Source organism: Anopheles nili, chromosome 2, assembly GCF_943737925.1.
Source record: "Anopheles nili chromosome 2, idAnoNiliSN_F5_01, whole genome shotgun sequence".
Taxonomy (NCBI): Eukaryota; Metazoa; Arthropoda; class Insecta; order Diptera; family Culicidae; genus Anopheles; species Anopheles nili.
Genome location: NC_071291.1, coordinates 18080781 through 18105419, shown reverse-complemented (window position 1 = coordinate 18105419; position 24639 = coordinate 18080781). Strand labels below are relative to the sequence as shown.

General features: G+C 45.5%; 9 protein-coding genes across 9 annotated transcripts; 5 read left to right on the top strand and 4 right to left on the bottom strand.

Annotated features, from left to right (window-relative positions):
• The first annotated feature begins 428 nt into the window (after positions 1 to 428).
• Positions 429 to 4698, top strand: LOC128731064 (protein HBS1). The gene is made up of 6 exons (XM_053824159.1): positions 429 to 468; positions 532 to 749; positions 824 to 1067; positions 2811 to 3265; positions 3333 to 3738; positions 3802 to 4698. Exons 1-6 carry the CDS (start codon positions 429 to 431, stop codon positions 4431 to 4433), a joined length of 1995 nt encoding a protein of 664 aa, XP_053680134.1. The 3' UTR covers positions 4434 to 4698.
• A 33-nt stretch (positions 4699 to 4731) lies between these two features.
• On the bottom strand, positions 4732 to 5344 carry LOC128731003 (ADP-ribose glycohydrolase OARD1-like). The gene has a single exon (XM_053824101.1). It carries the CDS (start codon positions 5342 to 5344, stop codon positions 4784 to 4786), a length of 561 nt encoding a protein of 186 aa, XP_053680076.1. The 3' UTR covers positions 4732 to 4783.
• A 407-nt stretch (positions 5345 to 5751) lies between these two features.
• LOC128720029 (DNA repair protein XRCC1) lies at positions 5752 to 9242 on the top strand. Its single transcript, XM_053813674.1, has 5 exons — positions 5752 to 5802; positions 5862 to 7196; positions 8381 to 8469; positions 8543 to 9007; positions 9077 to 9242. Exons 1-5 carry the CDS (start codon positions 5752 to 5754, stop codon positions 9231 to 9233), a joined length of 2097 nt encoding a protein of 698 aa, XP_053669649.1. The 3' UTR covers positions 9234 to 9242.
• On the bottom strand, positions 7193 to 8316 carry LOC128720030 (protein phosphatase inhibitor 2-like). The gene is made up of 3 exons (XM_053813675.1): positions 8150 to 8316; positions 7680 to 8080; positions 7193 to 7574 (listed from the first exon to the last, which is right to left on the bottom strand). Exons 1-3 carry the CDS (start codon positions 8241 to 8243, stop codon positions 7257 to 7259), a joined length of 813 nt encoding a protein of 270 aa, XP_053669650.1. The 5' UTR covers positions 8244 to 8316; the 3' UTR covers positions 7193 to 7256.
• A 50-nt stretch (positions 9243 to 9292) lies between the features above and the next one.
• On the bottom strand, positions 9293 to 10558 carry LOC128730885 (26S proteasome non-ATPase regulatory subunit 8). The gene is made up of 3 exons (XM_053823972.1): positions 10260 to 10558; positions 10000 to 10175; positions 9293 to 9922 (listed from the first exon to the last, which is right to left on the bottom strand). The coding sequence occupies exons 1-3, from the start codon at positions 10356 to 10358 to the stop codon at positions 9409 to 9411; spliced, it is 789 nt and encodes a 262-aa protein (XP_053679947.1). The 5' UTR covers positions 10359 to 10558; the 3' UTR covers positions 9293 to 9408.
• A 1372-nt stretch (positions 10559 to 11930) lies between these two features.
• LOC128730433 (uncharacterized) lies at positions 11931 to 14778 on the top strand. Its single transcript, XM_053823479.1, has 2 exons — positions 11931 to 12411; positions 12508 to 14778. Exons 1-2 carry the CDS (start codon positions 11931 to 11933, stop codon positions 14571 to 14573), a joined length of 2547 nt encoding a protein of 848 aa, XP_053679454.1. The 3' UTR covers positions 14574 to 14778.
• Positions 14779 to 15571: 793 nt separating this feature from the next.
• LOC128730992 (ribokinase) lies at positions 15572 to 17005 on the bottom strand. The gene is made up of 4 exons (XM_053824090.1): positions 16947 to 17005; positions 16333 to 16881; positions 16110 to 16263; positions 15572 to 15986 (listed from the first exon to the last, which is right to left on the bottom strand). The coding sequence occupies exons 1-4, from the start codon at positions 17003 to 17005 to the stop codon at positions 15780 to 15782; spliced, it is 969 nt and encodes a 322-aa protein (XP_053680065.1). The 3' UTR covers positions 15572 to 15779.
• A 1070-nt stretch (positions 17006 to 18075) lies between these two features.
• On the top strand, positions 18076 to 18507 carry LOC128720094 (uncharacterized). Its single transcript, XM_053813740.1, has one exon. It carries the CDS (start codon positions 18143 to 18145, stop codon positions 18446 to 18448), a length of 306 nt encoding a protein of 101 aa, XP_053669715.1. The 5' UTR covers positions 18076 to 18142; the 3' UTR covers positions 18449 to 18507.
• A 364-nt stretch (positions 18508 to 18871) lies between these two features.
• On the top strand, positions 18872 to 20114 carry LOC128720045 (protein FAM177A1). The gene is made up of 2 exons (XM_053813691.1): positions 18872 to 19063; positions 19284 to 20114. The coding sequence occupies exons 1-2, from the start codon at positions 18872 to 18874 to the stop codon at positions 19605 to 19607; spliced, it is 516 nt and encodes a 171-aa protein (XP_053669666.1). The 3' UTR covers positions 19608 to 20114.
• The last annotated feature ends 4525 nt before the right edge of the window (positions 20115 to 24639 follow it).

The window sequence follows — 24639 nt, the reverse complement described above, 5'->3', positions numbered from 1 at the left end:
ATCCAGCGCTCGTGCCAGTTCTTGCGTCAACTACTTCACCCTTCAGGAACGGCTGTATTCAAACCGGCTGCAATTTCAAAGACGTGGTAAAACTGTGAATAATATACTCATAATTTATTCTATGCACTTCATAGAAACAAACAAATAAAATCGATCTTTCAAGAGAGATTTTTTCTTTAATTTAATATTCTACTTTTACATCAGAAAATAACTGTGAATGGTAGCCATGAACGGCCGAATTTGACGTTTATGTCGCACTTGTGTTTCATTTTCCTCATGAAGCTGTCGTACTTTTTGTACTTGAAAACAAATAAACACGTAGTGTATTTGGATTCCAATTTCTTAAAACAGAAACAAATCTTACTTAAGCGCACTTCATGTAACTTCCCGTAAACGTTAGTGTTATTTAGGTAAATTAGAAGAAAATCATGTCTCGTCATCGAAATGTGCGCAACGCAGTCTACGATGGTAGGTTATCGGGAAGAGCACTTTAGAACATTCGTGGTTTACGGCGTACCTTATAATCATCAGATTACGATGACGACGACGACTATCGATACGGGCATTCGGTTGAGGATGAATGTATCTCCCCGACCGATGCGCAGCAATGGATTTACGATCGTGCAAAAGGGCAGCAAAGCATGTCCGAATTTCTCGCCAATAACCGGGACATCGAAGAAGAAGACGACAATGAACTCGCGGCGGAAGATGTTCGCGAAGGAACCGCGCATAAGCGGCGCGATTCGGAGGTAGGAAATTGTTTCGATCGGTTGTCTCGTGTAACCATCCCGTGCCTTTACCGTTCTTTGCTACTATTTCGCAGTGTTTTGAAATGCCGGACCTGAACGAAGATGACCGCGCTCGGCTGCTGTCCTGTATGGACGAAATCAGAGATATCGTGGGAGAAGCGTGCAGCGATCGTCAGATGGTGGAAGCAATAATGAAGCACGACTTTGAATGCAGCAAGGCATTAGATGAGATTCTCAACAGTAACAAGACGCCTCCGACTGCTCCCGCTACGAGAAGTAAACTGCCAATTGCAAGTGCAGTTGAAAAAGGTAAGAAGCGTAATGCCGTCACTGGGTCTTTGACAGATTGCGCCACATGGCTCTTCATTGATAAAATGATTCGTGCATATTGTGAAATTAACGCGTAATGATAACCATAATTATATCTAAATTATTTTATAATGGATTGGTGACAACTCATTTGTCTTAGTTAATTGTTGCTATGTTCTAGTTAATGTGTTCTTTTGGCAAAAAAAAACAGAATATTCTGTTTAAATTTGATTGCACGTGGTGTGTTAACCGTTACAGTCCCACCAATATATAAGAAACCGGTTCATGTGCACGTGCTTCATTTTGATATTTGAGTTTCATGTGCGAGGATGCGCGACCACTCTTGGCGCAATTTTATTAACGGACGTTTATGTACATTGTTTTTCCGGTTTGTTGCTGCCTTCAACGCCTCTTGGATGGGAATCACAATTCGTTTTCTTTTGGAAGGTAAGATATGAAAGCTTCACCTGATCTTTTGGGCCCTCAAACCCGCACACCAACGATGGGTGGGTTGCGGTTTGCCATGCCAAAGGTGCAATTCGGTGCCGGTAGCAATTTGAGTGATTTTGTGAAATTACGTATGAAGCTTGAATCAAGCGAGTCATCTTGCAAGGCAGCTTCAAATAATATATCTCCCACCGCTGGTGGTACTGATGTACGGGAAGATGCCTTGCAAACTCCTACTGCAAGTCCCCTTGCACGATTAGCCTCGTTGTCGATCGGATCACCTTGTAACCCCGTCCCGAGCAAACCGTTTTCAAACCTTTCGGAACTGGCAAAGCATCATCTCGAATCGCGAGCAACGCCGCCTTTATTTTCTGCTAATGCCTCTCCCAGATTTGCTGTCCCTCAGCTTTTCAAGCAACCGATCGCTTGTGCAACGCCACCAACATCAACCACGTTGTCTGGCGAAGGTCCTTCCTCACATGCTCACAGTGCACAACCCATTCTCTCCCAAAACACTTGGATGTTGGATTTGAAATCTGCCCTCATTAAACAGCCACCAGAATCGGAACGTGCTTCGACGTCCAACAAGAGCTCGAAAAAGAAACAGACCTCAACGGACACAATTAAATACGGTTTTATCGATTGTGATTTGATTGAAATTGTGAAACCAACCATAGATGAATTTTGCACTATCGACGCCAGTTCGGTGCTGGAAAAGGATCTCTCGAACCACCGTACAATGGTGTCCTCCGCGTTGGGAGCGGTTCTGTGTGTTCGCTACAGAAAGCGAAAACTACCGGTGCATGTTTCACACCGTTTTCCAACTTATACTACTGTGGAGGGGTTTCAATTCAATGTGCCTTCGCCAGATGATTTGGTGCTAGGCCACATGAAAAAATTTCGTCATTAGTATAAGCAAACTTACGAATATTGACGCCTCGGAAGTGTGTAAAAACCTTTTGATTAGTCTCAAACGGACAAAAGCTCATACATATATATTGTATTATTTATAGTATTTTAACTGTACTGCAATTCCTTTCGTGCTGAGAGGAGTTGAGGTTTTTTTATTCAATAAACTTACTCGAACAATATCTAATCCTGGTTATCTGGCACCATTTGAATCGGTTCATAGTTTATTTGACAATATTACACTTTTTTTCCTTTGCTTATTACCAAATGCAGGAATCGGAGAACGACTGCTAGAGCGCTCGGAAAAGAGGTTCCAAACAGCTGCCAGCAATATTCCAATCATCGTCGCGACAGCCGAAAGCCCGCATCAGCGTGCTTCGAGCAACGTGGCGTCAGCGGTAGTGATCACACCGGTTGCCAAGAAAACGCTTGGCTTCGAAATCAGTAGCCCTCAAGTGCAGTCGCCCAGTGTGTCTGGCCGCAACACACCCGAGATTACGGACGAAGCGAGACAGCAGCAGCTGTTAAATCAATCGCTAAAGGCAACACCCAAAGAACCGACGAGGGATGCGAAATTGCTGTTCAGCAAGGAACGCGGCACAAGAAAGGAGCACATCCACATGGTGGTGATCGGACACGTGGACGCTGGCAAGAGCACGCTGATGGGTCACCTGTTGTACGACACGGGTAACGTTTCGCAACGTATCATGCACAAGCACGAGCAGGAAAGCAAGAAGCTAGGCAAGCTGAGCTTCATGTATGCATGGGTGTTGGATGAAACTGGTGAGGAACGAGAACGGGGCATCACGATGGACGTCGGAAGCACGCGGTTCGAAACTGCTAACAAAGAGGTAGAGATTTGACGATCATTTTCACTGTGTTCATATTGGGACTTATTTGTTAAATTACAATTTTCAGATCACACTACTGGATGCCCCTGGGCATAAGGACTTCATTCCAAACATGATATCCGGAGCAAATCAGGCAGACGTCGCACTGCTTGTGGTTGACGCAACTCGGGGCGAATTCGAGACCGGCTTCGAGCAGGGTGGACAAACCCGAGAGCACGCGTTGTTAGTGCGTTCTCTCGGTGTAAGTCAGTTGGGTGTAGTCGTTAACAAACTGGACACAGTCGGATGGGCTAAGGAGCGATTCGATGAGATAGTGCATAAGCTGAAGGTGTTTCTCAAACAGGCCGGCTTCCGGGATGCGGACGTTACGTACGTGCCTTGCTCCGGTTTGACGGGCGAGAATCTGGTGAAGGAACCTACAGACCTTGGTTTGACGCAGTGGTACAACGGACCTACACTGCTCAAAGTGATTGGTAATGTACACTGGAGTCGCTTTAATATCGCACATTTTGTTAATGGAGTATCTCTCATTTCAGATTCATTCAAAACACCCGAAAGGGCTATTGATAAACCGTTTCGCTTGTCCGTTGCCGACATATTCAAGGGCACTGGTTCCGGATTCTGCTTAAGCGGTCGCATCGAGTCGGGGATGGTTTGTGTAAACGATAAACTGCTGGTATGTCCCAGCAAGGAACAGGCTGTGGTTAAGAACATCACAATCGATGAGCTACCCCAGCAGACTGCTTTTGCCGGCGATCAGATATCGCTGACGCTGGCTAACATCGACGTGAACAACATATCCGTAGGATACATCCTGTCCGACATCTACCATCCGGTGCCGTTGGCCAGCCGTATTCTTGCGCGCATTGTTGTGTTCAACATTAAGGTTCCTATTACGAGGGGATATCCGGTGCTGCTGCACCATCAGTCCCTCATCGAACCGGCTACCATTCGCAAACTGAAAGCGCAACTGCATAAGGGCACCGGCGAGGTGCTTAAGAAGAATCCTCGCTGCCTCGGCAACAACTCATGTGCATTGGTCGAAATTGAATTCCAGAGGCCAGTCGGCATGGAGAAATATGCTGATTTCAAGGATCTAGGGCGAATCATGTTGCGCGTTGAAGGTGTGACGATTGCTGCCGGACTTGTTACCGAAATTGTTAAGTAAGAGCAGTGAATGAATGAAGGGTTCTGAGCGAAGATTCTTGTGAAAATTTCTCGCGTTTTAACTGCTGTTTAACGAGCGTTAGAATAAAACTGATGTCACAAAATAAAATTAACGAGAGGCGAGTTCCCATCGTTTTGGTCCGAAGAAATATGCTACCTACTCCTAGCCTGTAGCAGGAAGCCTGTACCTACCTAGCATCTAGCCTGTTGCAGGAAAAAAACCGGAACTATTTGAGTTCCGACTCTGCCGTTTATTAAACACTTTTGGACACTTTTTTTTTTTTTTTTTTTATCACAATGATTGTAATTTCTACGCATGCAAGGAACATTCTGCGAACAATAGCAAAAGAATTACTTCGGTACAAAATTGTACACGACGATCTCGTACAATCCACCTTCACCAAAAACGTTGTTTAAAATCTCTTTCACTTTACCCCACTCAAGTCCATCGATTCCGCAACCGATTCGCGGTATGGCCAGTTTTTCCACGCCATTTGCCGCCATGTGTTCCTTCATCGCTTGCAGCGACTTAGTAAGATCGTCGTACGTAGGCTTCAGGTTGTACGTTTTCTTGGTGATAAGGTAGTAGACGTAGCGCGAAGGACCATCGGCTAGCACTGCCACACCACCGACGCCGATATTTTGCGCTTTCAGCTCGTCAAGCTTACCGTAGAGCTGCTTGAATCTGACCGCTATGCCAGCTCCCATCTTCAGATCGGCTGCCACGCAGTGAGCCAGCGCGTGATCCTTGGGCGCACTGAAAAGGTCACCTTCGATTTCGCGGACACAGTTCGCCATAACGGAAACCGTTGCGGAAAAAGTCCTTTTAGGATTAGATAGTAACAGCGTATCCTTAGTGAACGAATATTTGACTGCACTAGTAGAAACCCGAGCGAAGAGAGTAAGTGTCATAGAGCGAAAGTTTCGAACCGAGCAGATGAAGGATCATAGAAGTTAGCCCGCAAGGCTATCAGGACTCACAGCTGTTGTGGTGCTAGGTAATGATTACACTCTCAATCTTTCTGGGTCTGGAGAATGAGCTGAACATGTAAAAAAATAGGAGATTTGAATAATTCAAGCCAAGTAACTGGAAGAAAAGAAAGAAATGTAAGGATTGCATACGAAACATTTCAAGAAAAATCATTTTTTTTATATTATTTGGCTGCATTTGCACCCTAGTGCGCGCTATGCCGGTTTGTTTACGTCATGATTAACCGCGATGTCAAAAATTGAACCACAGCGCGCAGTCAACATCAACAATCTTTCATGTATAAACCAGTTTGATTTTCTCGTGCATGTGAATACGATATCTGCATGAAATGCCGGCTGTAAATTTTAAATCAATCGATTGTTTCAGCTCCGAGGATCCGGTAAATTTCGGTATATATTGCTGTACCCAAACACATGCTAAATTAAAATTTACTCGCAGAATTATCCAGCTTCGAACCTGCTAAAGCCCGGCAACAAAAAGTGGAAATGCCGAGAGGCGGGTGAGCAGCAGGCTTTCGTGGTGATTAAGCTCGAGGAACCGACTCAGATCAGCGGCATCGACATCGGCAATGAGCACTCGGCTCACATAGAAGTACTAGTCGCCCGCAGTGGTCCAAGTAACCCCTCATACACCGAAATTCTGCTCGCTTCCAAGTTTATGAGTCCGGTGGACAGCCGGAATTCGTCCGCACCGAACCGTGTGCAGTGTTTTAATACGTCCGCCCTGCTACCAGCAGCGGCGAAGGAAAAGTGGGACCTGGTTAAAATTATCTGCACCCAGCCCTTCAATTCACGCGTCAAGTATGGGCTTACGTTCGTGGTGCTACATACCAGTGCCACGGAAAGAAAGGAAAAAAACCTGGTGCCGGACAAGTTTCTGCACAAGTTAAGAGAAGAAGCGACTGGCTCGAAAGCCCCGGCTGCGTTGAATTTGGGCCGGTTTAAACTCCGTGAAGAATCGCCCGACTCGGATGATGCAACAGGATGCTCGAAGGTGTTTAGCCGATGGAAAAACAAGACGGACATATCGCAACCGGCGGATACGACTAGCAGCGCGTTGGTGCGGAATGCAGCCAAACTGAAGGATTTGCCGAACCAAATTCCCGCCCCAGGCAGTATTCGAAGCGCGGCTATTCAACGACCGAAGCCTGTACTATTCGTGGATAGTGACGATGAAGAACAGGCCGGCAAAAGCATCGCGAACGTAAAGATACATCGAAATAACGAATCACTGCTGTACGACGCAGAGGATGATAAACCTGCAGGAAGGCTGAATGCTAGCATAGATGTTGCCCGACCAAAAAATCAGGCATTGATGAAAGTAGTACCATTAACTGCTACATCTAAGGCGAATGCTGCTGTGAAAAAACCGTCCAAACTGCATGACGTGTCATCATCAAAGTTTAAGGAATTCCTTGACCTTACCGGACAAACGTCTTCGCGACAGGAGGAAAAGAAAAGCACTGCATCCTTATCGCAAGACGCGAAGAAACTGCATAATGGGCAGTCTAATAATGCTCCAAAGAAAACACCAGACAAACCCAGCAGCGTCGCCCGCCCGCCTTTGTCGATTGAAAGGCACGCCGTTAGCGCGAAGCAATTATCTACACCATCAAGAAACGTTACTAAAAATGATGATGGTTTATCATTGCACAAAAAGCCTAAACTGCTGGACTTAGACGTCGATTCGGAGAAAGAAGTGAAGAAAAATATCCAGTACAAAGCGTTTGGAAGACTTCTTGAGAATGTTGTATTGGTCATTAGCGGGGTGCAGGTAAGTGTTAGCTTAATTTTGCTTTACCAAACCGATGTTTATACACAACTTAGTATATTCTCATTCTTTCGGCTCCTCTTTAATGGGTTTATGAGGAATTATTGAATCATCGTCATCATCTTCACTATCCGTTTCCTGGTCCGAATCAGTCTTTTTCTGTTCTGCTTTTAATTCATCAATTTTCTTTATGTCTTTAGTTTCTGGTTCGGTTTGGATAGAGTTTTCATCATCTGAATCGGTGGAACTATCATTTTTGGTTGTTGTTTTGTTTTCATCGCTTGCGCCTGCAATCTTTTCGCCTTTTGTTCCGTTTTCCGTTGTGGCATTAGTAGTTTTCTGCTCCGATGTGCTTTTATCATCATCGTCGTCATTATTTGTCTGCTCTACATGCTTCACTTCCTCATTTACAACTTTGTAAGTAGCATTCCCAGTAGACGAAGTGTTTCCTCTAACTGTAGAGCTAGTGGTCTCGTGAGTCGTAACGCTCGAATTCGAGTCCGTCTCGGTGCTCGATTCAATTTGTATAAATTTTGATGATCCAGCTTTCTGTGGCTTTCTTGTAGGAGTTTGTGCTTTCGACAGTTGCGATGGCTCGATGGGAAACATTGTCGTTACAGTGGAAAATTTGATCCTTTTGTTTAAGCCTGACCCACTGCTCAATTCCTCGTCTGCTGGACGACCTTTGGTGGAGTTTCTTCGCTTTGGTGAACTATTCACATGTCGTAATAATTCATTCAGCCTGAAATATCCATTCTGCCGGCATGCTACCCCTGTGTTCACCAGTTGCCCCATCACTTTTTTCGTAAGAGAAATGAGCTCAGAAGGGGAAAGATTTTGCATACTCTTGAGATAAACGAATGCCTGTAGATCCTTTTCGGTACATGCTGCTTATGATAAGCGAAAAGAAAAAAAGTTAACATTTGCGTTGAGAATACAATTGGGTTTTACTGCACCTCTGTTTAGCTGGCATGTATAGTACGCCAGTCCCTTCAAAAAATAACGATAATATTTCTTGGGAATATCCTTGGAATTTGTAAAATCGCCCATTTTATATGTCTTCCTGGAATGAGCTCTTTCTTCGCACTGCGTTTTAAACAAAAATGTCAATGGTTACTATGGGTGTTCAGCAATGCTGCACATATAATATAGCCCATTTTTATGATGTTCTTTTTACATTCTTTTAGAATCCAGATCGCGGTCATATTCGAAACCAGGCGTTGGCCATGGGCGCGAAATATAAACCGGATTGGGATGCTTCATGTACTCATCTGATGTAAGGCCCGCTTTGTTTTATAATTTGCAATTGTCTGTATTGTTTTTAATTCGGTATGTATTATCTTTTTCAGTTGTGCCTACAAAAACACTCCGAAGTATAATCAAGTAAAGGGTAAAGGAAAGATTGTAAAAAAGGATTGGATAGAAAAATGTCACGCCACACGCAAAAAACTCTCCTGGCGAAAATTCGCACTTGATACTGAGGAAGCAAACGTGACCGATTCCGAAGACGAAATCATCGATATAGCCAACAAACCTTCCGAACTTCCGCCTCCTAGTCAGGACCCTCGGATCGTCGTTCATTCCGAGGAGGAAGGGAACGACGAACCCGTGATGCTTCACGACCTGAGTGATTCTGACGATGGCGGTACGGCCCACCGAGTGTACGATGTTAGTACGGAAGACGATGGCGATGGCAAGTTAACGGAGCCGTCGGGCGGTTTGAGCTTTTTCTTAGGCAAAAAATTTTATCTGCATCCAGAAGTGGGCGCTGTCGATATAATTAAATTGGAGAAGTATATCAAATCATACAAAGGGTGAGTGTGGTAGTATTATACCAATATTAGCTTCTGATTGAATGACTAACTTTTTCCAATGGATTGCAGAACTATTACGCAAAATATGACCGAGGCAGACTACATAATCGCTCGCAACAAACATACGTTACCTGCCAACTGCCAGGCAGAACAAGTGAAACCGCTCTGGGTTTACGAATGTGACGACATGGAATGCCTCATACCGGTTCATCGATATCGGATTTAGCGAGCGAAATAGGGCGAAACCTTTGCGCACTACGACGACCTAGAGCGGCATGCTTATTGAGTTTAGTATTTATTCCGATTAGTAAACAAAAATCGAAACAACCATAATCAGAATCAGTTGCTCCACACGTTTGTTCCAAGAAAGCATGATGTATTCAGAAACGGTGAAGACCGGCTTAGACGATCATTTCTAATTCACGCGCGTACATGATGGCCTGTTCGGCCAGTTCTTGCGACGGAATCGGTTCCTTCGGTTTGGCCAACTCATTCACGAAGTGGTAGAACCCATCAGTGCTCATTTTCCAGCCCTTCTTTTCACCGAACTGCTTCACTTCTTCCTTCGTTTTGAGGTTGAGCCGCTTGGCAGCTTCCTGTAGTGAGACGCGTTCGTACGAACTTTCCAAACAGGCACCGATTTCATTACGGACGGTCTGCAGCAGGATGTCAATGAAGAAATTGTAGCTTTCGGCCGGTACGTTGCCCTTCGCCTGGAAAATTTTGTTGTAACGTCCCTCCATCAAATACTGCTCCAAGGCCAGTGGATGCCGAATGAAGGCATTGGTTTGAATAATGTCCGCGGGTAACAGCTCTAACTCGGTGTGGAATTCAGCAACGCGATTCTGGGACAACAGAAATAGCAAATTCAGGCCCAGCAGTTGATATTTGTTCTTGGATTCGCCTATTAAAGTACTGAAAGCAAAACAGTTTTAGAAATTTAATGATTGAACAAAAACAAATACAGTAAAGCATGATTGAGAGATACTTACTTGTAGTCATAGTAGAACCACTTCAGCTGCAGAATGTACCGCTCGAAAGCCGGGATGTTTTTGGTGGCAATGCTGTACTCTACCCCAATCTCTAGAACATCTCTAGCGATGAGTAACTCCTGCTGATTCGCAGCAGTGTTTCCTGTGGGGATGTAAGCCATTCCAGCCAGGGCCACCTGAAATTAAAGAGCAATTTGTCGGAAATGTAAACAAAACTCAACGCGTACACAATATGTACATTTCCACAACTTCAATGTTACCTTGAGCTTATCGAGAATTGTGCCGCATAGTTTAAGATTAATCGGAGACTTGGTCCACTCCGTTTTGAGTTGCTTGTAAAGAGTTACAGTGTTTTCCATTGAAAAGCCTTGCAAATGGCTTTTAGAAAATGTTGACTATCCTAACGTAGGAAACAATAGCAGCCGCTTATTTTATGATCAGCTTCCGCACAGCACCACGAAGTAGATAGTCAATGTTCACACTTGACCTTCAGTATTTAGCTTCGGTAATCTTTCAATATTCGAGATGCTTTGCAGCAGAAACCAATTACACGAGTAAGAATGGTCGGTATTTACTGCAAAGGCAGAATAAGAAAAACAATTTCAATCAAACACCGTCACTTCCATCAACATCAAATCAGCACTCTCACACATTTTGACGTATATGTTGAAGCAACAAACGCCAGAAGTGACACATAAAAGCTGTTGCCACCAAATTCCTAACTGTTGCATGGACAGGTATTTAGAATTAGTTTACTCATTATTAAATTTAGTTTCATATGAAATTTATTCTTTTCATGAAAACTACTGCATGATTTACATCTAAATATATTCATTGTTACTGGCCTTTTGCTGATAAACCAACCTATCTATTCTACATATTTCCGGCATGTGTCAAATACACCTTGCCAAAGTTACAGCGGGCTTTCGTACATCGGTAATTTCCTTTAGCGATCATTCTGTATAAGAATATTCATTCGTAGAAAAGAAAAATAATATTCTAAATACTTCTGTATGTTGCTTGCATTTATTCGTGTGAAAATACCTGTATGTCCATAGCTAAACTGTATTTCCTATAATCGATGTGGTGTGTTGTTTAATTGCTTTTTTACAGCGGCAATTAAAAACGCCATCTTTCGAGTTTTGGCTCCATATTTTTAGCTTGCCGCCATTTTGGATCGCCCGTTTACGGCGTCACAAGCAGCTTGACAGCGTCAGCTTTCTCTGTCTACACCTTGATGAACACACGCAACGTCGAAGAAAAATTTGTCAACTCTCGTGATATTTGTCCATTTCATAAAATTCACGCATTTATGGTGAAAACTTGTGCATAAAATAAACTCTCGTTCTACGAGTGCAGTGCGCGGTGCGGAGAAAGTACAGTGCGCAATCAGTTTCGAGTGCATTTCATTTCGTCCCAATTTGGCCTGGCAGACACGGGCAAGCGGTGAACAATTATTAAAACCAACATCGTTCACTTTTGCAGAGACACCTTCGTGTTTCTTTTATACGTAATGTAGATTCTATTCGAGGAGTTTTGAAGTGGGTGCATTGTCGATGTTGATAAAATTCTTCAAAATAAATATTCGCGCGGGAATCAACTTGATTGATAATCTCTTTCGGAACAGGGTGAATAACATTCGCAATACGGGACACAGCGACACCTAGTGGCGACAAAGCGCGCTTTGTCAAAATCCATCAAAGTACGCCGTCAATTGGCGTTTAGGTGAAGAAGATAAACAAAACAATCTATTCGTCCCGAAAATCAGGTTTCCCCAACTAGGCGGAATAGGGAAAAGTGAAAGCCACAGGTACGCCCCGCAATCTCACCAGGAAAGGTTGTGCAAATAAATTGAACTCTAATGACCATTTGCATCATTCCAGACGTGCATCAACTAGTTGGGCCGTAAGAATATTTTGTAGACCATCAGTATGCCACGACCGAAGAAAAAGTTGGATTCTCCCGTTTCGGTGTCGAAACCAAGGGAGCTGCCGCAATCACTGACCGCTGGCAGAAGTCGTAGGACCATCAAGCCTAACCCAAAGTACATGAACGACGAAATGCTCGTGTCGTCTGCTAAGGGATCGTTAGAAGAAAATGAGCTTAGCGACGAAGAATATCTCCTCGAGTTCGACAATGATGATCCAGAAGATTCCGGTTTAATTCTTCGTAAAACGACGGTCGTTACAAACACACCGCAGACGGATGGGCAGCCAAAGCGGCGGGGTCGTCCTCCGAAGCCCAAACCCTTGGAAGCTCCTAGAACCGAACCAGTAAAAAATCTCCGTAAGGAGGTGTTGAAAAAGATGGATTATAAAACTATCAGCATCAGCAAATCCAGGAGCCTGGGAGGACAGCTAATGCACGATGGAAGACGTAAATTAGACTTGACCATGGATTCCATGGATACAGGTAATGCTGATGCGATGAATTGCCATCGTCAAATGCTGACTTAAGTTTCAAATTTACTAACGCTATCCTCATCCTAAAACACTCTGACATGTTTAGATTCTGGCGATCAGGACGATTTGGACGAAATGGAGGCGCTTTCTTCTAGATCGAATGATGACAGTGGCGAGCACATGAGTCGTTCGCAAAAGCTGCTCAATCCGACTGCATATAAAAAGCACCTCTCTGGACAAACAATTTTGGATCGGAGAGGTAGCGGCACCAACAAGAGCTCCATTGCGAGCAAAACTACCGGTGGTGGTACCACAGAGGAAGATGAATTTGATGACGATGAAGATTTCTACAATGATAGTGACGCCAAAATGAGCGAACCGGAGCCGCCTTCCCCGGTGAAGCGTCCTGTTGGACGGCCTCGAAAGCACCCTATTAAACAGATTTCTCCATTCAGCGGTAAAGTGCTGCTACCCGGAATGAAGGCAACTTCCGCTGGCGGCACTTTGAAGCGCAAGGCAATGGAAATGGACGATGACGCAAAACACGAATCTTCGCAGTCCAAGATGCTGCGGCGGTCGTACGGACTGAAGAGCATGCATGTACAAAATCAATCGAATGAAGTGGATTCGGATGAGAATGATAAAGGCAAAGTGAAACAGATGAGTAGAGCGGCATCGTTTTCTAGTTTACCACGTGGCCCAGGACGCCCTCCGAAGAATGCCGTTTATTCAGGAAGAACGGACAAATTCGGCCGCCTGCTTGCAAATGATGGTAGTATTGCCGTAGGTAACCGGTCGTTCACAGATGGTAAGGTGTCGAAATCGCCTACAATAACGATCGTCAACGTGAATGATATTATGAAGATGAAATCGAAAAGTTTGTCTGATGTCCGACGAAGGATGGAGGAAGAGCAGGATTCGGAGGACGTTTCCGAAATAGAAGAGATGGTATCGAGTCGTAAACAGGACACCGATGGTGCGGGCGATAGACCGAAAACAAACAACCAGCTGGTAGCGACTATCCTCGAGCGAAAGAGACCGATTCCGCTGGATAACTTACAAGATGTGCGTAAGCGAATTCGTCAAGCGGACATGATGCGCAACAAAGCATCGCTGAAGGCGAAACGTCTCTCAAGGGGTGCTGCTGAATTGCTCACGGAGGATGAAATAGTTGATTTCGAGGACATGCTTCAAAAAAATATTGTCAGCGCAAACTCAAGCTCCCGGCTAGTTACGGTTGGTGCGATTCGTGATCGCGGACGGGCGTCTGAAAATGCACAGAATGAAAACTACAACAAAGCAAGCAAAGATGGCCGTTATATGCAAAACAATCGACTCGGCGCAGGCAAACGCACGTTACAGCCACCTCGAATACTGAATGCCACTATGAAGTTGGGCAATAATCGTGCAAGCTCAAAGCAATCTACCGGCTCGGGTGATAATCACTATTCGATTGATCTTACCGATCCGGATAACAACGTAAAGCTGGTGTCGACGTCAGAAAATTCGCCAATTAAGCGTATGCCTTCCACCGTTGGGGGCCAAATGTTTTCTTCTGGCCAGAGATTAAGCGGCATGATAAAACAAGGACAGATGCAACGCACAATTCCACAGGAGGCGAAGAAAAAGAGAGTAACGTGCTACGAGACGTGGAATGTGATACACATCAAATCGACCGATTCCTGCATCAAACAGCCAACGTTTGCACTGTCCATGATTGGTCTCGGTAATATTGCCACAGATATAAAGATGCCCTCGGAAGCCTGGTCCTTGCGGACGGTACTCGAAAAGAGAAAAGTGGGTCCGGTCGAGGGTGGCGAAATTTTCTGCGGAGAAACACAGGACAACGCTGTGTCGGAGGAAGACAAACAAAATTACGAACCCAACCGAGTAATGTTCCGCCGCAAGGCGTCTACTCCGGGGCGGTTCAATGTGCAGTACGATCGCGCTGTGATCTTCAGCAACGACACGTACACCGTGAACGTCGACGGTCAGAGCTGCAAGTTGATGGCCGCACCGAGCAGGCTGGAAACGGTACAAGATATTGAAACGTTGCTGAAAATAGTCGACTACGTGGATTTGAAGAATGGTTGCGTCGAATTGATCGCATCTGCCCGTGTCGAAGGAGCAACGATCAAGCGGGTTATTACCAGCAGCAAAGATATAATGTAGTAATCTAGAAATTTAGCTCGGATGGCAAACACTAGGAACAACGGGAACAACAGATGAAGGGAGACACAATTGCCAGACGCTGCTTGGATCATAATGCAACAACTGTTGTGTTACATTTGTTATGTTTTGTACAAATGATTAAGGTAACTATGCGCTAGGCAAGTAGTTTTCGAAAGTATCATGTACATCTCTAGTATGACCCAATTTTAACACCATTCGGTGGGAATCTTCAATACTGCCAAATAGTAGACAAGAAACACTACCGTCTCGTTCCAAACGGCTTTGGGACTATCGAATAAACGAAACCAACCACTCAAAGGAAGGATTCTATGTAAAACAAAGAAAAACGCATATGTAAATAGTTCTAATTCGAATGACGTCATCATTTGGGTGGCATGGGTTTGCATAATTGGTGAAAGCAATGCATTGTTTTAATGAGTTGTGCATTTGAAATTATGAAGAACACATTCGGTCATGCTTTATACACCTTGGTATGCTCCAACTGTTTGAAAAATCCCTGTTGGTAATAGTGCGTATTAGTGTGTCACATTAGAGACACCTTGACTGTCATTATGGAGTCATAAAAAATAGGATTAAAATTACGATTCATGAGCTGTCTATAGCAACCTTGTTATCGAGTGTTAATATCTTTGAATTTCATTAAAACCCATATAGTGTAACTATATTCAAATTGTTTCATAGCCACTTTTTGTTTGGTTTGTTTCAGATCACAAGCTCGCATGCGCCATCAGAGGGGAATCTACTTCATCGTTTTCTGTTCGTGCGATCCTGCTTTGAATTGTTGCATGCTGTGCCTGTTATATCCGATAACTTTGTGAAAAAGGTACTAGTTAATCGTAACGACGAGTTTCCACAATGCCTGTGTGGGGGGACGAACTTTGGAATTGCCAGCAAAAGTGTAATCCCAATTTTAAAAATATCAACCCTATGTGTACATTTCAATTTACATACAACATACGCTACTTTGAACTAATGAAAGCGAAATAAAAACGGTACATGCATGATTTTATCGTAAGCATAAATTTTATAGACACATAAATCTGCAATTTTGCGTTAGAAAAATTACTTTTAGCACTTTATTTCCCACATTGTTAGCAGACCGTAGAACATAGTGAACAGATACAAAAATATATTTCTCAATACAGAGAACGCTTGTGTGTCGTCTATGCTTTCAAATGATGACTTTCAAACACATTGCCACTGGGTTTGAAGCGTAGACAAATCGGCTGGAACATCTACGTCGCCATACCGCGGAAAGCTGCTCTGAGTACCCGGTTTTTGCACAGACCACGCCGCGACTCTATTGGCCGCTGCAATGCAGTTGGCCAGTTTCGCATCAGGGTGCTTGGCCATAAAATGAGCGAGCGCGCCAATAAATGCATCACCGGCTCCCTTTCCAATGCAAAGACACAAACATTGTGCGCTTATGAAAACGTGTTGACGAACGAGATCGTTGTGGGGTGTTTTTTGTCTTCTTATAATGTAAGCGAAAATTTAAACGGATAGCGTACTTACCGTAGTATCAACTACGTTGGCCACTTCCACCGGCTTGACGTGGTACACATTTGGGTCGCCCTGTTGAGCAAACACTGCCCCCTTTTCACCAAGCGTTACGATAACCGTTTTACATCCCATGTCCTGCAGCTTGTACACGGCCGTTTTCGCCTGTCTGCAAAGGAGGATTGCAGCGAGTACGTTAGCAATGTGAGGAACCCCTGCTGGAGTGCGGCCGTATTACTCGATATCGCTGACGGTTGCCATTTCCGTTAAAAGTGCCGCTTCCGTTTCGTTAACGCAGAAAATGGTTGCCAACGTGAGCACCGATCGCGGTAGGTTCGGATCGGCAGGAGCCGCATTCACGATCGAGATACCCTTGAACGTTTCCAGTGCGGCGATCGTTCCGTCAACCGGTGTCTCCAGCTGGCAGACAAGAATGCGTGACCGATCGAACAACGTGCGCCGCGCATCAACGTCCGCCGGACCGAGCCGTTTGTTTGCTCCGGCAACAATCACTATCTGGTTGTCGCCGTTGGCGGCGACGTTAATCTGCGCAATTCCCGTGCTCTCCCCGGTCACGATATCAACCTGCTCCACGTTGATCCCTTCGGCAGCGAGTGCATCCCGGTATGCCACTCCCCACGGATCGTCACCCAGCTTGCCCACGATCGCGGTTCGACTTCCGAGCCTGGCCGCGGCCACACATTGGTTCGCTCCTTTGCCACCGTTGCCGGTGGCGAACCTGGACCCGTGCAAGGTTTCACCGACCTTCGGTAGCCGTGGAACGTAGCTGAGTGGGAGGAACTAACGTAAAAACATTGCGCACATCGAACGGGAGGCATCGCAAGCTCAAACCTTATGAAATCAACTATGCACGATCCGTACACCAGCACGTCGTAGTCACAGGGGGCCATTATTTTTCACCTGCCGCTTTGTTCACGCGAAACAACTGATTCACGTTTACCCTTCACGTACCCGCGTCGTCTCACGAACAGCTGATAAGGGCAACGAAAGAAGAACGAAAAAACACAAAAATACACACGCCATCAACTGCACCGCTACACGTATGCCCTACGCCAATGAACGTAAGCAGCCTCGACCGCTACGCACATGGCATTCGGTTGTTGTTTTTTTTTTCATTCAAGCAGGGATCCTTAAAACCAAAACAAACAGCGCACAACTTCGCCGGGAAGCGACACTTTTTGCAGCTAAAACCGCACGCGGACACAAATGTTCTTTCGCATCTTTTGAGAAATCATCAGTGCGTGACGATTTACGACGAAAAACTAGCGAAACAAAACTATAAACAATACAGGGCCCTACTGGGTTGTGTGAATGGTGTTCACATGCTCAGACAGGATGTCCGGTGCTGAGCGCTGGGTCGCGTTTGAAATCGAGATCTTGTGGTTTTACATTTTATGCTAGTGTGGCGTGTGCCGCTATCCAAAACTGTCTCTGATTATGTAATAAATGTGCATTTTACTATCTAAAATCATTTCAAGGCCAAATAAGTCGCGAATGCTTATCGTTAATAAGGCATCAATTTATCAACATTTTTTTTGCTATAAACGGTCAGTTTTAGTTGAAGCGAAAAACATGATTTAACTAATTAATTCTAAGCATTCCCTTTTCGATCGTTTTTTATTTTAGTTTTCTGTAGGTTAACATTTAATAATCCGTTTTCAAAACCATTTTTCAACGCTACCACGCGGCGATTGAGAAGCATGCCCGTTGGTTTAAATCAAATCGTCCACGCGTCTGTCCCAGAACGGTGAAGTGCATAAAGGATACCATTTATGCTCTATATGAATTAAACGATGCCGAAGGTTCTGCAATTTATTTCCAACTGTTGTTGCAAAAAAAAATTTGCTAAAAATGTAAAGAAATGGGATAAAACCATGCCTACGCAGCATTACAACATGTGGTTTCGTGTAATGGTACCTTAAGGGTAGAGACCAGCTGTCGCACTGTCAGCAAGGAAACAAAAGGTTGAATAATCAATGTTTTGAGTTTGCTCTGTATTCTCGCCCGTAAAGAACCCGCCTGTGAAAATGATCCGGCAGATTTTGCTGAAAAACGACATCCTCGTGAAGCTGGTAGCAGCACGTGGCTACAGCCAGCCAGCGGGTCCTGCCGGACCGAAGGCTCCAACGTCGGCAACACCCTCAACACCAGCGGACGTTCCCGGATTGAGCTCGCGGTGCGTCGCCTCCAAGAGTGGCCCGGTTGGTCCGGGAGCTGAACGGAATGGCACCTACAAGGTACCGGAATACTTTAATTACAACCAAACGAGCTACTTTGAGGCCGAAATCGAGATGTCCAAATTTCGCATTCCGCAACCTTCAGCGAAAAATTGATGGGCTGCGAAGGGTCGGATTGTAACATAAACACGGCGGCATAAAATAAACCAACTAGTTAAACGTTACCGTTGTGTGGTGATTTAAGTATGATTTGAAAGAAAGAATGCGTGCTCGTATCCCTCAGACCGTTATTCTCTGCAAAAGGACATTCGCAGCGCGCATAAAGGACCGGTCGTTTTAACATAGTTTTTATAGCACAGAACGAGCGTGCAGACATACTGGCAACACTGAATATGCTTTTGCCTATGATTGCTGCGCTTTGTTTTGACAACGGAGAAAAAAATATTGGAATTGGTGTCATCGTCTGTTGAGTGCTGATAATATTCCTTTTTAGACGTGTCCGTAACCTTCAGAAAGAGGTTAAAATTTGTTTGAAACTACGCTCTACCGCTAGGACACGTTTGTGGTTACCGATTGATCATGACGAAGGTGGAAATCCCGCTGAAAACCAAATCCGAAACATCGGATGCATTCATTCAAAACGAGAAGGACGTTGAGGTGCGAGTGCGAGCCCCGAAGCGAGTGCTGCATTTCTGCGATGGAACGCTGGAAGAGTTCAGCGATGACGACACCGACCAGGTGGATAACCCTGAGCCAGCTCCCGTAGACGAGGTAAGATTTACAAACGGGGATGATTTTCCACGAGAAATGCAGTTCCGCAGCTCCTTTTTCGGTGTTGCGTCGCTGATTCATAGCAACCGTGAGTTGTTTATTTATTCAGACCTTGACATCGGGGTGCGTCACGCACCCGCCACTAGATGGCGCCACTGCAAGCTGCTCGAAGTTGAGTTTAAATTGAACGTGCGCTTCTGTCCGTTGCTTTTCGTTCCAGTCAAAGCTAAAGTGGAGCGAATGGATGCGCTACAAAACGTGCAAATTCGGCAGTACGGTGCTCGCGGGATGTGATTACGTTGGAGAGGGTCTTGCATCGTTCCTGGGCATTACGACACCGAAGTACAGCTACGAGATTGAGCAATTCAAACGCATGCAAGCAGAGCAGCACGAAGAGGATCGTGCAATCCAGACGTTCGTGGAACAACACCGTCCGCAGAATGGTGACACCGGTCATAGCGTCATTCAACCACCGTCCGCAGTACCTAAACCTGAAACCGGTACCAGTGAGGTTTACATGGAAAATGAAATTCAAAAATTTTAAACCACAATCAGGCGAACCATTCGGATGTGTAAATTGTTATAGTAATCAAAAGTAAATGCACTTACCGGTCTTTGCTTTCTCAGTAACGAGCGATAGATCATCTCATTGAATTTTGTAGCATATAGCGGATTGATCAGGATTAGTGACAAAAATAACATTAAAAGTATATGGCACTATGTATTTTTTAAATAAGAGAACTGAGATTAGTTTGATATTCGCTATTTATTGAATGCATACGGAAGTACATAAGGAGCACAAATCAAATCGGCTACCGACGAAACTGGAGCCAATATTTGTAATTACACGGTTTATTATGCGTATGATTTATCCCACCAAATACTCTTCATAATTTAGGGGAGAAAGGTAAGTGCGAGTTTGGATTGAATTGACCAGTGTATCTTACCAGGGTTCTTAACGATTTAGATGTTTCGTTTGATGGTAGTAACATAGCTTTTGTCAAAGATCTTTAAAGGATGCTTTTTTTTGTATTTAAAGTATGCCGACCAAATAGCAACTTATGTATAAATATTGCAGAGATATTTGAATAAATTATTTTAAACAATTTAAGCGTATCTTCTATCCATACCTCTATAACATTCAAATACAATTAATCCCTGTTGTAGTAAATCTCCTTTATAACGCAAAATCGTTTTCGAATTTATGAAATAATCAGAATGGTTATAATTGATACTGTTTCTTGCAAACAATAAAAAAGCAAGAAAAAATTTCACTGTATATTTCTTTAGTTCAAGTGTTTAATAGATTTCTAATACTTTCAATTTTTCCGCTGCAACATGGGGAATGTATGGAAATACAACTGCTGTTTAAAATTGGAAGGGTTGTGGCACAGAACTCTTTCATTCTTTTATCTATGCAGATGTTAAAATTCTGTGTCCCGTTTTTTTGTTGCTACTGTTAGGAAGACATATTTTTAAAACTAACTGTGTACACTGTAAAGTAAACGCCTAGCGAATGTGGTTATAATAACTCCTGAAAACATGAAGGCAATAGCCGATCTGTTACAATAATCTTACAAATTTAACAGTACCTGTGCTTAGGATCTGTTCATTCAAAATGAATACTCTCTAGGACGTCAGGAATGAACGCATGAATGTGTACGCCCTCTTTTTGCGCTAGTACACTATCATTCAACGCCCATTTTTTGCCGCAAATGTGGCTGTGTGCGTGCGTTCATTTCGCTCAGCAGTTGCAAGCAGTGAACCACAATGCCCTATGACCCCTCGATCAATTCTGGCATTAGTTTGGACCAATAATTAAACAGCGCATGGAATAAGAATAATAAGTTTTACACATCCTTAACAAGCTGATCAGAATTGATATTGTATGTTCTGGAAGTTTGCAAAATTCCATCTTTCTGGGCTGATGAAGAAGAACATCTTCTCGATATGTATCACGCAGGACCTCGTACCACATAATCCTGTTAGCGTTTTTAGCCTGTTGCATTTGCGCTAAGAAGGTGAGCAAGAAATAACCTGAGTTTCTTTTGAATGCATTCATTCATTGGGTGTTTATAAATTATATTCAAACACACTGTACTAGTGCTGCAAAATGCACCATTATAATTTTGCATATATGCGTCATACGGTATACGCAAAGTTCCAATCAATCGACGTTTTAACAAACGTATAGCTAGAAGAAGATCAATTCGGACTAGGAGTGTATTAAAACATGTTATAATTTCATCTAGACCATGGCATAGAAATGATCGTAGCATTGCCGTTCCTTAACTGTTGATTTCTTTTCCAAACGATCGTCCACAGGACTTTCTATGGGGAACGAAATGGACATCAAAAATTCCCCAACACCATCCTCAGCGAGCCAAAAAGCCCCTTTCTCGTTTGCGCGGCGCGCAAATCACACACAAACAGAAAACGCCAGCCCCAAGGATCACAAGGCGTTCTGGCGCATTTTTTCCGTTAATACCCATTCGTGATCGTGGTGACAGGCTGTTTCATGGGTTTCCACGTCTCATCCAACGCACCGCTGTATGCGTGTGGTGTGCACGAAAAATTACCATTTTCCCTTTCCAACAGAGCCCGGGGAACCGGGAGCATTCGCGTCCTTAATCAGCGCCGCGTACCTGTGCCGGATTTTCGCCTCACGCACCGTGCCAATCCCCGGGATAACAACCCGCCACGGATATCGCCGGGAACATATCAAATTTAAAACTGCTTTGCAACCCTCCTCGTTCCGTCTTACGCGTTGCCGCTTTCTCACCCGTGGCCAATGCAATTGCGTCACGCGCGATCGTCGGACCCGGGGCGTCCCGGGCGTCCCTAGTTCGGATGTGCTCTAATTAAAAAAGATTGGCACAATCGGGACCCGGTGCCGGTTTCCGTCCCGGGTACGGCTGTCACAGCCACGGCAGGTAGTCCGTTTGCCGTTGTTGATTTTTGTCCGCTGTGCCGAACCCGTTGACAATTTGCATATGCGCTCCGGCGGCGGGAGGTTTTTCCCGCGTGTGGTTCCCGCGTCGTGACGTGGCGCGTCACTCGGTTGATGGTTGATTGAAGGGCATCGGTGCTGGTAAGGACGGAAAAAAAGGGGTTTTCGGTTGGATGGTGACCGGAACCGGGTGATGTGGGATTGGCGTCACCGAGGGACGAATGCTGCCGAGGGTTAGCGGACCAGCTTGTACCATTGCATTAAGCTCCAGTTTTCTCGAACCTCCAAGCCATGCTGGCAAACCTTTATCCGGTGGAAATCGTTCGACGGTTTGGGATGCTCACGCCGAGGCGCCATATATCCTGCAATCGGCAGTTGATCCCCCGTTCCGACGAATCAGTCCCCAGAATCAGGCTTGGCTGGGAATCGGGGATGTCCTCGCAAATCCCACCACAAAACGTTCGAACAATCGAGGGCTTTGGGCTGGGACGTGTGGCATTCAAATTCAACAGCGTCCCCGGTGTTGCAGGATGCCACAAGCCATCGGAATGGAAGCCGAAACCCACCAAGGGGCCCCCACAGGATACGTGCCGTTCGATCCAATTTTCCCAGCGATTTCCGCGCTGATGCGCGGGAATTTCAATCAATCCCTCCCGAACGCAAGCGAACCGATGTGCCCGATATTGTTCCTGGTGCCACGGGTTGTTTGGCAGTCCACCAAAAAAAAAAGGACACATACTCCATCCAGCTTTGGTGCGCTTTTCTTCGGCCACGATCGAGCTACCACTCGGAATCGTTAATCATCCTGTGTTCCCGGATCCTGTGGCGAATGTTGCGCGCGCGTGACATAAGACAACTATTAGCGGACGGAACGGGAACTGGCAAACGGGGAAACGGACTGGCCATAAATCAATGCACGCCTGAAACGCATCCACGCGCACGCCCCACAAATGGCGCCTGAATAATGGCGGCCGTGCGGTTGTGGACCCTTCGCGGGTTGACCAATTCGTTCGTTGTTTCGAAACGTCACGATTTTGCATACATCCTTTGACCGGTGGTCCGTCCAATCGTGGCCACCGAAAAGGGGTTCCGTCACTCCCAGCCCATTAAACGGTGACGGCGAGGCGCGAGCCCATCCCAAGGGGACAAAAAAAAACAAGGGGTCCAGAAAAGGGCATGGCAGCTGGCCGGACGAGGCCTCGCGGCTTCGCGGAGTGCTTTATTTCGCCATTTGATAAAATATTTTGAATAAATTAACCCACTGGCGCCGGCTGACCCTTTCGGGGTGCCGCGTACCAGAGAGGTCAGACCCTCTGTCCAGTTAGTTTGACAACGTTGAGGTAGCGCTGATTTCGATGATTGTCCGGGTACCGCGGGAAAACTCGACGCAAAGCCCCGGGGGCTGGGTTGAAGAAAATAAAAAAAAGAAGAGAAACGAACAAATAACGCAGACGATTTCGGTGATTAAATTTCACGCACCATTCCTGGGGTCGGTCGAGGATGGCCAATGGTCAAAGCGTTGACATCTGCCGGTCCTTTCTGGGGTCCTTTTGGACCTGCGAGTGCTTGACACCGGACACTGGCTTCTTGAGCGCGCAAGGATTAAACCCGAAACGTACGGGGGCTTAATGTTCAAGACGCTCACACAGACCGCTGAAAGGTGAGAGGCCAAAGGGGTCACGACGTCTTGCCGTCTTTAACACGTGGTCGGTCGTGGTTGTGATGTCTCAATTCGCACAACGAAAAACCGGAATTACATCGCCGTAGCGCCAGCAAAACCTCACAATTTCCGAGGTCGTTGAAAGCTTCTCTTTTCCGAATCCCGAAACGGCGGAGAAAACCCACTCATTGCAGTTGTGCAATTAAAACCAGCCTCGCGCGGTGCGGACGATTTCGCGTGCCACTTGGCGTTGCACGCGCACAGAAAGCTTTCAGGGCGCAACCGGAGCGTGGACGGAGTTTTTTATTTCAACCCACCCGTGTGCCGTCTCGGCGAGGTCGTGTTTCGATCACATGCCAAACGAAACACCCACCAACTGTGGGTGTTTTTTTCTTTCTTGTTTCCAGCGCCCCATGATTGATCAACCCGTTGCGTAAGTAGAAAACGGCGTAGGAGAAGTCCGCCATTTGCCATTCGGTCACGTGGCGGTGGTTCAGATGGTTCAAGCGTTTCCATAGCACCCGGTGCCACAGTAGGCGCTTGGTTGCGCTGCGTTAACAAGTCTTCCTTTTTAACTCCACTCGTGTGTGCGATTCGGTTCACTGGTTAAATGGCGACACGAGAGGGCTTTCTTTGTGAGCACCGGTGTGGGTCCTGTTTCGAACAAAAAAGTGATCCATCTTTGTCGATCTGTCGAGGAGGGAAGCTGCCTCCAAAGACGCCCACGTGTCCTTTTCTGCGTACGAATCGCACAAGGTTGGGTTCCCCGTCGGGGCGCTAATTAAAGTCGATTGAAACACGCCACACGCCACACACCGGGCGAGGTCGATAAATCATTCCGGTTCAGCCTGGATGACCAGCGGTCAGCGATTTAACAAACCTGCTTACTAAACCCGGTTCTCGAAAGGGGGCTTTTTTTTGTTGGGTCGATTAAAACCGTACGCCAAGAAAACGGACGCCGGTGAA